Source organism: Lytechinus variegatus, chromosome 3, assembly GCF_018143015.1.
Source record: "Lytechinus variegatus isolate NC3 chromosome 3, Lvar_3.0, whole genome shotgun sequence".
NCBI classification, from domain to species: Eukaryota; Metazoa; Echinodermata; class Echinoidea; order Temnopleuroida; family Toxopneustidae; genus Lytechinus; species Lytechinus variegatus.
This window is the reverse complement of record NC_054742.1, coordinates 3713222-3730410: the sequence shown is the minus strand read 5'-3', so window position 1 is coordinate 3730410 and position 17189 is coordinate 3713222. Positions and strand designations below refer to the sequence as shown.

Genomic DNA, 17189 nt, shown 5'->3' with positions numbered 1-17189 from the left:
AAAGCCTGATTTTAGGATTTTCTTGGAAACATAAACTTGAAAAAAATAAAATGTATGACTGGAGCATAAAAGCATAATCGCCTAAATCTTGTTCTAGTAGGAGAATGATACTATGAACAAATAAAAGTTGTTGACAAACTAACTCAATTTCATACTTGAATATTTACCCATGGAACAACTGACTATAGAAGTAGAGTCATTTGGTTTATACAAGAAGGTTATATAATTTACAATGCATTTACATCTAATAAAGAGAGTTATCATACAACTTTAACTTTTCAATGATTTCTACTACCTCATTGAAGATGTGAAGTTTGCAAGAGTGGATTATTAAACAATTTAAGTTAAATAGATGATTATCAGGGTCATTTACAACAGTGTGATATTCCCTCAACACATCTATCAATTCACACAATAAGTTTAAAATCCTTTCCAAATTTGTTTTCATACTATAAAAAATGAGGTTTGAAGTTGCAAATAACATTTATTTGAACTAAAACAACGAAAGCATCACACTTTTTAAAAGGACATCTTAACAAACCTACTTAAAGAATACATTTTTAAAAGTTTAATACATGATACAAACAAATATCAATGCATGCATGTACCAATACAACATTTCTATAATATGAACAGTTCCATTTGGTTGAGACTTTGTTCACACATGACTTGATACAACCTTCATAAAACCAACCCCCAAACAATACAAAATTGGGGAAGTGAAAAGATTAAAGGTATGTACTTTGTACTCCAGTCTACAATGGCTATACTGGAATGGTAGGGGTGTTCAGTCCAACTTTTATTATGCTTCAGCTATGATACCACTACAGTAGTGGGTCACATCAATTGCACATTTATGACATAAAGACAAATTCATTCATTTTTAAGTCATGATGTAAACAGTCTTTGAATCAATGAGAATGGGGATAATAAGGTTGCATGTCTAGTAGTTATGATAAGGTGATATCATTAGTATGTTTATGTAGTGATACCAATATTGGAAAGAGTAATGCAGTATTTGATGGGGAAAAATGACAAAAACTAAATTTGGGGAAGAAAAAAATAGCGAAAAAAATATTTATTTTTCTGGAAACACATCAGAGGGTAACAAAAAAAGGTACATAATAGGTACAAGTTTGCCATCTGTGTATATAGCATTCAAAATGACAAACTGTCCGCCAACAATTATAAAGGAGTATTATTATATTTTATGAACAGATTATTCACTATAAAATGAAAGGGCCTTTGGAATGGAAGTTGAGATTGAGAACAAAAATCCCTAATGTAATTCAGTAAATTATCAAATTCAAACTTGATTTACAAAGCAGTATCTTCATATTTGACTTCTAAACAAAAAATACAAATAGATTTGTCTTAATATAATACATATAGATGCATATGGAATTATTATTAATGGTTTTGTTGGAAATGGCCTTTATTGGACTGGGCAGACACAGCTTTTCAGGGATTATCAGGAACATCATGAGATGAATTCATGTAAAATACATAAAATTAGTATTAGTATTAGATGGGTATTGAACTTAGCAAACAGTATCAGGAAAAATTCAAACAAATTTTCATCTTTCCACAATCAATTTACTCTCCTTATTATTCTGTATTACATTCTCACAAATCTTAAAGATTGATAATGATGATGAAAGAGAATTGAAATAAGAAATATATAGCAGTTCTTACAAACCTATTAATCAACTTTGTAAAAAAGCTTTTCTCTCTACACAAAAAGAAACTTCATTATACTACCAGTAAATTCTGATGCAAATAAACTCAACTAGTGATGACCACAGATCTCTACAAATTACATGAGAAAGTCTTCAAAGTTTTAAGACTGTTTTCTTTTCATACACCAATGAGGGGCAATTTACATAAATTGAATTTCAAATGGTTGGCTGTTTTGCAATTAATCATACTGCATCTTAACAAAGCTAATACAAGATTTATACAACATTATACTGGTTTACTATTCTCTCTTTTAAACAGAGAAGTAAAACAGTAAAGCTAAGCTAAGAACTGTAAACTGCATATTTCTTTTATTACTGTAATAAAAAATGCTTTCTGGAAAAGTATGATCAACAAGGCTGCATTACTTTACCATAAATGAAATAATGAAATTAAATACAGTGGAACTTTATGAGAACATGCATCTACAGTATGTCAGAGTTAAAAAAATGGCTTTATAACAAAAAGAAAGCAGACCTTTAGTGAAGTCAATAGGAATCTAATACTACATCAACATTCCAACGTAAAGCTATTACTACCTCTCTATAAAACTAGGGGGGGGAATCATTTAATGAATCATGGGAAATAAATCTAAACTAAACTAGTGGACTGAACAAAAATTGGATGAAAAATGAATAATAACATAAAAGGAGAATGACATCTGGATCGTTACCTATGCCTTGCATTTCAATAGATTTTTTTTTAATATTCATGATGCTTAAAACAAAACGGGAACTAAAAATCAGTTTGTATAAAATAAAATGGTTAAGAAGTAATGGATGGCTTGATGTACATGCAGTGATAAAGATGGGCATGTATGGTGAATGGTGAACTGCAATATAATATTGCATTCACCAATGTTATGAATATGGGATTAAATTCTAAATCTAGGCTTGCATATTTTGCTCCTTTTCTTTTTTTTTTTCATTCATCCTTTTCCAAGATGAGTGATATAATACCTGTGATTTACAAAAAGATTCTGTTTCGATCTCCCCCTTGAATCCTCTGTCAGAAAATTGGAAAAAAATAAAGAATACACAGATACTCACAAGATCACAAAAAACATTCAAAATAGAAAGCAAGGACAAGTTTTGAAAGAAATTACTGCAATCAGCACACATTGGAGTATGCATATATATACCGGTACTGAATTGGGATCAAGTACAATCTAATATAATAAACAATATCATTATTCATTCAATTGGCCATGCTTACTAACAGGCATAACTATCAAAATAGTTTCATTTTAGGAAAATCATGGAGAAAAGAGTAATGCCTCCTGGCTACCTTCAAATACAGATCCCCTAAACCCCCTCTGTAAATAGGGCTTCAAACTGCTTCCCTATCATATTCTTCTTTCACAATGATAACATATTTTCTTAATTTTCTTAAAGAAATGGGTGGGTCATGTGGTGTAAAACTTTCCGAACAAACACACAAAACCCTAATTGCATGTGGTTGAAGTCACTGACCTCTGATCTAGTTCGCTTTCTCCTTACTGAATAAGCCTTTTAAAAATGATTAAAAAGATTATCAACCCTCTACTTCAATGCCATACACCGCTTCATCTTCCATGAGAGAGTATCAAACCTTCTAAAATATGCATAAGTAACAAAGCAAAGATATGGCTATGATTCATAGCTGCATGCGTCACATAGAACATGTATTTTTAACCATCATTAGACATGAAATAATGGATATAGGCATGATACAAGCTGAGCATTAATAACATGAAATATGCATAAAACACAAGCATGCAGATGTAATAGACAGCTCTTCATGCAATAAAGTGACATGGGTTCATTCTTATTCTAAGTCTTGCCCCCCCCCCACCTCCACAAAAATAACACATATTTTCAAGCTGAAATTATTTTAATACTTCTACAAACTATGATACTGAAGGTATGACTACTTCTTTTACTGCTTGCTTCTACTACACAGGGACAGGTCCAGGGCATTTTTATGGAGGATGGGTGGGGGGGGGGGGGAAGACAACCTTTAAGAAAAATAACTTTTATGTGACCTAGACCTTTTTCTTTTTATACTTTTCTTTATTTTCCTTGTCTTTTTCTGATTTTACTTCTTGAAAAATTACAAGGGGAGGCGCTACGACTACTACTACAGATAGAACTACCTGACCATTTAAATGTAGTGAGTATATTTAGCTTGTAGGCTCAAGGGAATAGCTTATTGTAATATTTACTTATATGAATTGGTATATGTTATTGGGTTCAGGAAAATTGTCTTGGCAACTAAGAACAAGCCCTTTAATTGCTAAGCATGGTAAGACAAGTTCTCATTTCTTATCTTGATAACACTATTCATGCTCGTGCATTATTATGCTGATCAAAACATGATTATTTCAGATAGAACCTAAATCTTACACCAGGAAGGGAAAGGGACTTAGCAGGAAAACAAACCAAAAATAATATTAATACATTGTGAATAAATGATATGCAGAGTACAGACTTTTCAATTTACGTTTCCTCATAAATTTTCATTTTCACTTTTCTTAATCAATATATTGCTGTTTTCATTCATTTCTGAGAAGCAACAATTAAACATTGTTAAGAACATTTCTCTGTATGACCTAAGGAAATGAGCAGTATATCCAAAGTAAAGTTAAAATATAATTCAATGAATTCTATTGACAAGCAAAAAAAAAAATTGAGTGAATTTCTATCAAATTAAGCAGTTCGAGAAAAAGCACTGATTTGTCTTATCAAGCTTTGATAAGAACAAAAAATAAGAAAAACATTTGATCTACATTCATAGCATAAAACATGTTTCGTAGAATTTGGCTGGAATATAATGCATCATGCAACAATAAGGTATTGCACTCCATATCATGCATCATACAGTTCGGTAGCAAGAAGTATAAGGTCATGTGTAATGAGGTCGCCTACTTTCGCATTACATGGTGATTTTGTGTCATCTTTTTAATTTCAAAAGTCTCACTAATTATACACACTATGATAGTAAAAGTATACATTTTCTGAAAGGAAATTGCTTAATAAACCCAAATATGCACTCAGAAATATCACTAGGTGTAAGGCAAAGTGTTATATTGTGTTGAATAGAAAAATATCAATAATTTTTTTAATCTCATATTTGTGATCATATTTCTGTGCAGTACAGAGTTAGACCTTTCTAACAATGGATAATTTTATTGGGTTTATGGCAAAGAAATTACTTCAAAATCAACCAGAACTTATGCAAATATTTTCAAAAAAATTAATATATTTTGTGTGCTATTTTTGCCTGCATTACCATTACATGGTGGGTATATTTGCTGTGTTCATCAGATTTTAGGGTATTACCTTTAGACCATTCAACTATTCTAAGATTCTTCACATAATTCTTTTGCCAAACTTATTTTTCAACCAATTAACAGTAAAGAGGAATGTTCTAGCTAATTTGATACCAAATTCGAAGATGGAAGTCAAGTTTTCACAAAAATATTAATGTTTTACCAAAAATAGCACAAAATATTGAGAATCTCCATTGACTTTGTACAAATGGCAATGCTTCCGACACCACCCCTGGTGCTCTGTCTTTAAAGACATGTTACTCAAGACTCAAGTTCTATTTATCCTTTTTATAGAGTAATGAGACTTTCTACATTTTTAGTCAATGAATTCAGCTTGAAAATGATACCAAACTTGTTGGCATAGCTCGTATGGTTTTAAAAATAGGAAGGAATTTCTGTACAGATTAACCAAAATATGTAACAGCATCACCCTTTTTTGGTGGGCAACCTCATGACACATGGCCATAATTATATCAATAAAAAATTACAATTTTTAAACCATTCTTCTAAAATTCTGCCTAACCTAATTATAAACATGAATGGCCTTTGACTTTTAACAGCAACTAAGTTATGACTGAATAAGATCATTCTTATAGTGGATCTCAGTAATTACACTGTAAAATATAAATGATAAACCATGTTTACCAACAAAATACTGGCAACTGAATGATATTGAAAATTCCCTTTCTTACAATATCAAAATGAACATATATGCCTTGCCTGTTAAAATCAAATTAAGATTTGAAGAATGATAGACAATGCATGTGACATTTAGCCAAATGATAGATAGCCAAAGATAAGAACACCAATCAATTCTGAACAAATGCAACAAAATAGATTCAAGTACTAAAGCATGCACAAAAACAATGTTCATCTTCAAATCATATTTCAGAGGTTTAGCTTTTTGAAGGAGATCAAGACTTTCTGATAATGACTGCCTAACTTACGGAAAGATGATATCATCCAAAAAATTATCCCCACAAAAAGACAGAGGTTTAATGCAATGAGAATATGCATTTCAATCATGGATATAAACTCCTATCACTCAAAGACAAACTTGGAATAACCCATACATGTATTCAATAAAACACAATCTTTATTCTTTTCATTCATCATGTGTCACTAATTTTCTACTTTTAAACCCAAGGTTATTCACATTCACCTTCTACATAGAGTCAATTAAAAAAAAATAGTTTGGTTGTTTCCCTGAACATATAGCTGTAAGGAGCATACTAAAGTCATAAGACTAGAAGTAATTAAAATGTTGTTAGATTTACATGATTGTGTACTAATGTGCTCATGTACTACTGTGGTAATATAAGTTTTATCGTGGGCGTGCCTCAAAGTATTGATGAAAAGTAGATCTACAAGATTTTAATCTTATTCTTTTGTTATTGATAATAAAGTAGTGAACAAAATGAGTGAGTGTTTGATTGCTCTGTTTAGAGGTAAAAGGAAGTTAACTCCTAATATTGGACTAACAGCCTCCTGCTTCCAGGAAGCAAACATATAAGTGTGGATAGGATATTGAATATAGGGGGGGGGGGCAACTAGGACTTTTGGAATTTATTTCTTATTCTAGGGTTTTTGACTTGAAATTGGACTTGGAATTAGATGACTACAAGTTCCTGTCAAAATTCACATTTCCAAAGTCAAAGTTTGAAAGGAATTAATTAAGTTTAGACTAGATAGAACGTTTTTATACCTGTGCTAGGCACGGTGGAGGAACGAATACCAGGATCTCTAGACAACTGACATTCAGGTAAATCCATTATTGATTGAACTGCAGAAAAAGAAAAACAAGGAACAAGTTAGAAAAAAAGGGGAAATAAAAAACAAATATACACAATGGAAAAAATGAAAAAAATAAGGAAACAGCAGAGAAAGACAAATCAGTCTAAATGAAATATTTAATATCATATAAGAAATGCACTTTTTTCAATTGTTTCACCTAAAATTGAAGTGGATGATAAACAAGTGGAACGCTTGTCATTAAATAGAGTAGCAGCAGCAAGTTTCATTAAAGTTATTATGGCTTTTCGTACATTATTGGTTAAGATTTCGATGCTGCTGCCATCGCTGTCTATCCTCAGTAATACAATCCACTGATTTCTGTATCGTTTAAGCATTTGAAAACAAAGCATCTCATAGTTCATACAATGTACTTTGTTAATAATGTTGGAATATGTTAGGTATGTGTGTTTGTATTTTGACAAAGTCATGAATTGTGTAAATTTGTATTATGTTGTTAATAAATGATATACTTACCATCCCTCAATGTATGGATTCCAGAACCAAAACAATTGAAGCAAGGATGTCTCATTGCCTTAGCTGCTGAAACTCTATTCTTTCCTTCATACTAGTTGGAGAATTTTTTTGAGATAAGAGAGAAATATGAGTTTGTTTGATAAAACATTCAATGTGATATGAATAAAACATGTTGCATCATTACGTTGTATCAATAGAGTACCAAAGTGTTATGTCATCCATTTTCCAATTTTGCATTTCAGCATTTTAATACCATATTTTGGTAGAGCATGATTATATACCTCCACTATCAAAATCTGGTGTGAATCGGTCCATGGGGGCCTGAGATATGACCTCATGAATAAATAATTAGCCCCATAGAAGTCAATGTATTATTGGCCTTGTTCCTAACTTTTAAAATTTTTTGGTACTGGAGGTATTTCATCATGCTCTCCCAAATCTGGTACCTAAATATGGCATCAAAAATGCAAAAAAAAGTTTTGTGTGACATCATCACTAGGATACTCTGGAGCATACAAGTAATGTAACTACTCAGACACTTGGGAAGTTATATAACCATAATCACCTGTATACGTCCGATACCAATTTGTCCCCCATACTCAAGGCTAATCATTTTGAGAGCATTAGAACCTCTCATAATATGAACTAAAAACAAGGACAAATGACTTACAGAAGGCCCAACATATGGGGTTTCAGATGTACATGGAATTGCCCTATTATAAGTCCAGTAATGTATTCTACCATAGCACAGCAGCTTTCTCAACTTCAGAACGTCCAAAAAGGTCTTGAAAACTTCTTTAACCATAACCAGGTGGGTGTTTCATAAAGCTGTTTGTAAGTTAAAAGCGACTTTAAGAACGACTGGTAAACCTTTTTTACTCGCGTTACCATCGCTAATGAATATACCATTACCACAAAAAAGACCATAAGACGTTCTTAAAGTCGCACTTAACTTACGAACAGCTTTATGAAATGGCCATCTGAGAAGTGCCAGTACTACCAGTTAGACTAACCAGAATACAAACAACTACACCATTACCTTGAGCAGGTCTTCTAGAAGATCTTGACATTGTAAGTCTAACCGTGGTGCATGAGTTACAACCGGTTCCTTTGGATAGGCAGGAAAGCTATATGATTGAAAGTCTTCATTGCTACTGATCCCAGGCCATGTGTTCTCATCGGGAGTACCAAGGAACTTAAAGATGAGATGAAGTTCATCCTCTACAGTAGAACCAGGGAACAGTGGTCGGCCTGCCGACATCTCATAAAATATACATCCAACTCCCCTAGTAAAAAAATATATTAATGGAGGATTAAGTAAATACTGTAAAAGAGGATATTCATAGATAAACAAGTGGAATGCCTCTGGCCGTCTCACCTGCATCACGCGGTTCAATATAGCAGCAGTGCTGACTTTGAAAACTACTCTAACTCGCACAAGATGTTCAGTGATACATGGTTACTCTTATGTCCACTTTTTATGAACTAGACCAATAAACTTACAGAGATATGATGGTTATTCAACAAAAAACCCCAACATGGCCAAAGTTCATTGACCGCACATGACCTTTGACCATGTGACCTGAAACTCGCACAGGATGTTCAGTGATACTTGATTACTCTTATGTACAAGTTTCATGAATCGGATCCATAAAATTTTAAAGTTATGATGGTAATTCAACAGATACACCCAATTCGGCCAAAGTTCATTGACCTTTGACATTGGTCATGTGACCTGAAATGCGCACAGGATGTTCAGTGATACTTGATTACTCTAATGTCCAAGTTTAACGAACTAGACCAATAACCTTTCAAAGTTATGATGGTAATTCAACAGATACCCCCGATTCGGCCAAAGTTCATTGACCTTAAATGACCTTTGACCTTAATCATGAGACCTGAAACTTGCACAAAATGTTCAGTGATGCTTGATTACTATTATGTCCAAGTTTCATGAATCAGATTCATAAATATTCAAAGTTATGATGGGATTTCAACAGATACCCCCAATTCGGCCAAAGTTCATTGACCCTAAATGACCTTTGACCTTGTTCATGTGACGTGAAACTCATGCAGGATGTTCAGTGATACTTGATTAACCTTATGTACAATTTCATGAACTAGGTCCATATATTTTCTAAGTTATGATGACATTTCAAAACTTAACATCAGGTTAAGATTTTGATGTTGATTCCTCCAACATGGTCTAAGTTCATTGACCCTAAATGACCTTTGATCTTGGTAATGTGACATGAAACTCTAATAGGATGTTCAGTAACACTTGATTAACCTTATGGCCAAGTTTCATGAACTAGGTTTCATGAACAACTGTACATGCCACCATGCAAACCTTCAAACAACATCTAGGTCCATATACTTTCTAAGTTATGATGTCATTTCAAAAACTTAACCTCAGGTTAAGATTTGATGTTGACGCCACTGCCGCCGCCGTCGGAAAAGCGGCGCCTATAGTCTCACTCTGCTATGCAGGTGAGACAAAAATGGCATTGTTAATGATATTGATAGGCACTTGTAAATCATTTAGAACTGTTATGTTGAAAATGTCAGTAGCTAATATTTCAATGGCCCCTTTTCGATAAGACACAGAGAAGAGGATTAAGTAAGTATTCTAAAAGGATATTCAGAGATAAGAAATGGATTATTACATCTTGGTTGTTATGGGAGAATAGCATTGTTAATGATATTGATATGCACTTGTAAAGCATTACGACTTTCATGTTAAAAATGTCAGTAGCTAATATATCAATGGCCCCTTTTCCACAAGACACAGAGCGGTTTGAGATGCCATCCCTGGTCAGCATAAATACAGTATATTGACAGAATTGGTATAAGTCCAATGCATACGCAAGGATATCAGAATAGGTAGGTCTTCAAATTTATTTAAATTAATCCAATGAGCTTATTCCACAGCTCCAGTGCAATAGATTAAGAAGTCACCGACAATGCAAGATGAGACCACATAACATGTGAATGGTGCTTAGACATTTACTTCAGTCACAGTCAAATTGTAAGAACCAAAATCAAACCAGCATGAACATGCAATATCAATACAAATGTTGATACTGTTATCACTGTTAATGTTATATCATTTAAACAGTACTGATTTAAAAATGATTGAAGTCATTGTTTTTTAAATCTTCAAGCATGTAACTTACCACATATCAATAGATGTGGAGTATTCTGTACTGCCTAGAAGAACATCTGGTGGTCTATACCATAGTGTTACCACTTCATTGGAAAAGGTCTTACTAGGTACTGATTTAGCTCGGGCTAGACCTATACAAGAAAGAAAACATATTAATAGAATGAATGGAGGGACTATCAGAGTGGAAAAAGGATAAAATAGAGGAGTTTGGGAGGGTGCTTCATGAAGCATCTTGTTCATGATTTTCAAACAAATCTTATACAACACGTTGATATTGTCACATATGCATTACTGTATTCTTACATTGGCATGCTCTAGTATGCAAAATACTAATAGACTTTTAGTGCTACAAAATAAAATTATAAGACTTGTTTATCACAGCCAATACCTTGCCCATACCAACCCTATATTCTTCGATCTAAAGACTCTGAAAATGCCTGATATATATGTATACCAATGTGCAATATTATATGTATTTATGTATCCATAAATTATTACCAATTATTATTTCATATTTCCAACTGAACAGAAATATTCATGAATACCAAACTAGGCATTCCAATAATTTTCACTTTCCTTTAATAAAAACTTCAACCTATCAAAATGCAATTTTTTCATAAAGGTCCTTTAATTTGGAATGAATTACCAATTACAATAAGACAGAGTCCCACACTGAATACTTTTAAAAGAAAACTAAAATCTTTACTACTACCTGTAAATAAGTACCTCTAAAATATAACAGTTTGATATTTTAAATAAATGTATGTGTGTGTGTTTGTGGGCATTTGATAACGAATGGTGTATGTGTTTTGATTTAAGGGTGTATGATTTAAATGTACTATTCTCAATTAATTTTACTTTGCTACTTTTAATCAACAATTCAAAATTTAAATCTTCGGTCTGTATGAAGATTGGCTTTTAATATAAGGCCCTGCTTTTCTGCTTCTAATATTTTCATTTATACATTTGTATTACTTGTTTTATATGTTTTCTTTATCTATACTCCTTTATATGTGTGTATAGTATACATCTACATTGTTATATGTTTTTAATGAAAGTATTGGCTAAATAATATGAAATATTAATAGAATGAATCAAGGGACTATAAGAATGAGAAAGGGGATAAAATAGAGGAGAAACTGGGAGAGTGATTCATGAAGCATCTTGTTCATGATTTTAAAACAAATGTGATCACATCCAATCAAATGCAAGCATTTTAATAGCTTTTTTAAAAATTTATTTCACGAAATAGTCTTAAGGAGGTGGGTCAAGAGAAATGAGGAGATAGAAGAGGAATAGAGGACATTAGAGGTTGTGAGGAAGGACTGAAAAAGAAGATAAGAGACAAAATGAAATATAAGAAGGGGAAAGATATGGGACAGAGAAGAACAGTGAGAGAGGTAATGACAATGAAGTAGAATAGAACAGATGGACAGAGACAGGGAGAGAGAACACATGAAAAAAGATAGACAGTGAGATTAAAATAGGATGGGAAAGAGACACGAACATGATTACACATTTTCTTCAAAGGGTTATAACAAAAAGAGACCAGGACAAATATGCACATAAAGGTCATGGCATCTCATAAATAATATACAACATATACAAAAGAAATTCAATTATGATGATCAGAATAAGGAAAAAAATTGATGGAAGGGAAATAGTGAAGAAAAAAAGATTTTATCTAATCTCACATATAATCTCCTCCATACATAAAAATTGATGCAGACATCCCCCCCCCCCATAGACCAATTAAAAGGCTGCAACTTGCATCAAAACAGGTCTTGTGTAGCCAATTATTCACCCAAGAATAGATGTTATTCACACAACTAAAAACCTAATTGCAATATGAAGGCCTTTGTCTTATTTACTCTATTATCCAGCAGCAAATCCTTCAATATGACATAAAATACTACATCTTAAACCTTTATATCTCATTTACCTTTTCTCATTCAAGTTTGAATAAAAAGGGAAGTGCTAATATGGGTTCACTAAAAATAAAAATAAAGATTACAGAATTAATACTATTCATAAGTACTCTGCACATTTTATAAACAGAGTATCATTTCATAATAATTATTATTCAAATCTCAATGAACTATATCCCTTTTATTCTTTATCAACTACCATATCAATGTACAATATAGAAAACAAAGTGAAAACCTTAAATCATTCCTGTACACATCTAATTAGTGATTTCCATGGCAGGGAACATGAGCAAACTTCAAAACATCTAATCTTTCATAAAACCAACAAAACATGTTTGTTTGCATGTTCCATTCATGCATACAAATATTTTCCTGAAACTTTTTATCAAATTTCCATTCTATTCAAGTGAATAACCGTACTTTACCAATTTTGAAAATAAACTTACCAAAATCTGCCAATTTGAGTTCTCCTTTCTCATTGATCAAGAGGTTCTGAGGTTTAAGGTCTCTGTGTAGCACTTGTCGTTTGTGACAGTATGCTAGTCCTCGTAGTAATTGAAATAAAAATAACTGTGGAGAAGAAAATAAACCAAATAAATATCAAATAAGTTCAGTAAAATAATTTTTTAATGAACTGTAATTAAGATCAATATTAGGATATTTGCTGTCAATACGGCTAATCATGATTCTTACTAAACTTTGATAGCAGGGTTGGCTTCATCCCCTATCTTCCTTGAAAGCTGGCATCATTATCAACAGTTTTTTTTACTTCACTCACGGATAATGAAGATGCTCAACTCTACAGAATAATAATACTGCTTATAATTACTGTTCAAAATGGAAAAAACAATATTTAGAAATGAAAATGGCAGTTCTCTCATATTTCACATATATGGTAAAACAAAAAGAAATGTCATAATAAAAATGTTTTCATTTCATCTGGATTACGAGAAAGAATCATGAAATGAAATTAGTCTTTCAAAATGGTCCCCCTTTGAAATGACCTATTATGAGAGTTCACTTCAAATGACCTATCAACATTAAGAACTAATTAAGCATGACAATAAGCTTCTACTGTGAGATTAATCAACTCATTAATATTACCTCTTTAGACAAAGTAAATTAATGCAATCTTATGTTAAGGGGGAGGTTGAATATGCTTGCTTGTCTCAGTTAATTAAGGAAGGTTTACATACAAAGTACAGTTTTAATATGGTTGTCCATGGACTAAAAATAATAGTAACAGGTCTAGTTTTCAGAAGAAATTTTTCTGATAGCTCTTATTTAATAAAAACCTTTATTCAGTCTGGCTCACTTATTCTCAAATAAATTCATTATCTCCCACATATCAATTTTTGCACCATTTTGAGCTTTGAAAATAAATAGTACCCGAAGAGCTGTTAATGCTATGACTGGAACTTATTTACTAATTGTTGATGTGACAACAATTATAACAATAACAGACAACATTTGTTAATATCAATCTGCATCAATTTAACCATTTTTATTAAAACAATATATTCTTGGAATAAGGTGATCTCCTTTAACATGAAGTAATAAAGTAAACCCAACAGATTTAAATACTTACTTTAACATTGTTCATGTTCATTATACTTCCACAATCATCCATGTACTGTTTCAAATCTTTCTCCTAGAAGGAAAAAAAGAGAAAAAATACTATTAGAAAATCAAACTAACAAAATGTAGACTATTTTATTTCAGTTAAGAACATCCAATGTGCAAGAGAATGCTAAATGTCAATTTAATATCCAAATGCATAATAGACATTCTTGCACATTCAATCATAAATACAACAAAAATTGGAAAGACATATCAAAATACCAATGTGAAAGAACCAATTAATCTATGGTAATGTAGGGGAAGGCAGGGAGCTTTTTTCGTGTTAGATCTTATATATGATTCATAATCTTGTATAAATAAGTACCTTGCTTTAAATTAAACTCTTTGGAACATTTTTTACCTATATATAACATTCTAACAAAAACTATGTACAAAATGTATGGGACAAGAACCAGCATAAAAATTTGACACTAAGGTCTTTTCACTTGCTAATTTTTCCATAAATACTAACATCCTCTAAAAGAAAAAACAAATATCTTGTGAATTTGATCCTTTCTGACTGCATATCAATGGCTTTTCAAGATTTTTTTTATACATATATACATTACCATAGATTACCATGGCTCAACTTGCCTCATGTTGGCTGGCTCAACCTACCCCAGTCCGAACTTTATGTGATATTTTCACATCATCACATATCTTATGCATCCATCATGTAAAGGACTATGGCAAGAATGAAGATCCATACCTGGACTAACAATATTTATTCTTATGCTTTTATTACATTTAAAGATGCATGTGGGTAAAAAGCGCTATTTCACACTTTTTTTTTACTTTTTTGACTGAAATTTGGATATGCAATGGGTCATCAATATATGGCACCACCACAGTGTCTGATTCATTCATTATTGGACTGGGGGTGGTGGCTCAACTTCCCCACATTCCCCTACTCATGAACAAGATGAACAACAGCGTACCTCACATCAAACATGTTTACAAACCCATGATGCTTTATCATCCTTTCATATTTCAATGTAGGTTGTACAAATGGCTAACATAAAGAGGAACCACATGTTTAAACATGTGTATCTTATTTGATGTCATTAGTTTGGAAGGAAACAAGGAAGGCTTTCATAACACATAAAAGGTTTAATAGGTGTGGACACATTGAAGTATTTAAGGTAGATCTGAGACCTTAACACAAAATAACACTGAAGCTGATTATTATGTTTGATGCAAAATCAAGAGTACATACAACTCAACTGGACAATCATTAAGCTTTATGTTACAGGCAGCAAATGTAGTCATCAGGATGCATATTTTACTGTTAATTGGCAAAAACTGTCTTAAAGAACAAATGTTTGTCATCTTCTTAAATTTATCAGAGGGAGTAATTATATTTAATAACATTTAATTCCTTTAAATTGTCAACAATACCAACGTAGAATTAACCTTCTCACTTTCAATACTTCCAGTCAATCTCTCACATACTGTAGCTAATTCACCACAAAACTGGATGGCAGTCTGATAGCCATGGTGTAGTTAAACCTGGGTTTACTTAGAACACACTTTTATAGAGTGCCAGGTGTCAACTTTATTCACTAATTAAAAATTACTCTTAAACTGCTGCAAAAAGTTTTTAAAATAATTGCATTATGAAATGGGAAGGATAGGAAAATGCAAAATATTATGAATTTTAATTTTATTTGGTATGATTTCTATTTATTAATATCAAGTTTGTTTGTTATTAAAGGATCTACATGTATTGATTTTAGCAACATCTAAGTGATAGCAATAGCCCCCCCCCCCCTCTTAACAAGTTACTCAAATCAAATATGGCACAGGAAAATGTAAGATCAAATTACGAGATATCTTTCAAAGTCTGATATAACTGAATGCAAGATATATATACAAGATATTTTGTTTTAACATCTAATACTGAATACTTTGATCACTCAAACATTTCCTACAGGAGTTACAGATCAAATCTCTCACAACACAACCTGAATAGATATTGATATCATTTTCATTCATAACCCATTAAAATAAAATAGAATTGATATTAACAAAAAAGTAGCCTAAAAATAATAGATCTATACAATTTTGAATTAATCTCGATGTAAAATATTCTTTCACATTGCTTGCAGATATTCAGACATGATATGAACACAAGAGAGATTCAAACTAATTCCTAATTACCCAAATTGCTTCCAACTCAAATGAAAAACATTCAAAATTAATTGCCCTTGATTACTGGTTTCAAGTTTTGATTAAAATGAGAAGGGAAAGAGAAAACATATATTTCTAAATCAGATGTCTAGAGGCAAATGATTGTACAAATATTGGTTGCCTTAGCTTCTTGCCTATAAACCATAGAAACAATAGAGACAAATTGTCACAGATTTATCATCAACATTTACAACAAAAAATAAATTGCCAGAATTCTGAAGGGTGTTGAAAGTGTTCATAGTTATACATAACTTAACTTCTTGAGATACGATGGTTACAATGTATCTTTAATAGTCACTGACAGAGTCTGATTATGATTAGAAGAGAATTTACTTACCAAATACTCAAAGACTAATGTGAGTGATTTCTCTGTGTGTACTATGTCATGTAGTGTAACAATGTTGTTATGTTTCAGGCCCTTAAGAAGAGACACTGCAAAGGAATTTATACAAAGTAATCATGAAAAGAAACATATGACAATGGTAATGACAAATCATATTCACAAAGACAGCCCTGGTGGGTGTTTCATAAAGCTGTTCGTAAGATACAAATGACTTTACGAACGACTGATGATCCTTTCTTGTGCAATGTGATATCCCTATGTAATTGAGTTATGACCTTAGAACATGTTCCAGTCGTGCGTAAAGTTGTTCGTAACTTTACGAACAGCTTTATGAAACACCCACCTAATATTACAAGCTTGACTGTATTTCCTTCTGGCTCTAAACAAATTGTGACTTCTCGGAGTATCGATTCCTGCTCTGAGACTTTTGCATACAGACCATATCAAACAAGGACATACATGACCTTAATAGATATGATTGCATGTTTATGATAACATAGCATTATAGATAATTCTCCTGAAAGCACTGTATGCAAAAGAGAAGTCTTCAACCCTGACAAAAACATGTCTGCTTCAAATCAACAGATGACTTTGACCTTTGAAGAGTTCGTTAACCTTGAATTGGGA

General features: G+C 32.2%; 1 protein-coding gene across 3 annotated transcripts in view; it reads right to left on the bottom strand.

Annotated features, from left to right (window-relative positions):
* Positions 1 to 17189, bottom strand: part of LOC121410011 (cyclin-dependent kinase 17-like) — a 62217-nt gene that overhangs the window by 6016 nt on the left and 39012 nt on the right. For 2 of the 3 annotated variants that reach the window (XM_041601822.1, XM_041601823.1), the window contains exons 6-13: positions 16557 to 16651; positions 13998 to 14060; positions 12856 to 12979; positions 10492 to 10612; positions 8355 to 8601; positions 7316 to 7406; positions 6753 to 6830; positions 2697 to 2742 (exon numbers count right to left, since the gene is read on the bottom strand). In XM_041601822.1, the coding sequence (XP_041457756.1) occupies positions 2697 to 2742; positions 6753 to 6830; positions 7316 to 7406; positions 8355 to 8601; positions 10492 to 10612; positions 12856 to 12979; positions 13998 to 14060; positions 16557 to 16651 (865 nt within the window). The remainder of the gene's footprint in view (positions 1 to 2696; positions 2743 to 6752; positions 6831 to 7315; positions 7407 to 8354; positions 8602 to 10491; positions 10613 to 12855; positions 12980 to 13997; positions 14061 to 16556; positions 16652 to 17189) is intronic. The other variant, XM_041601824.1, reaches the window with a different exon arrangement.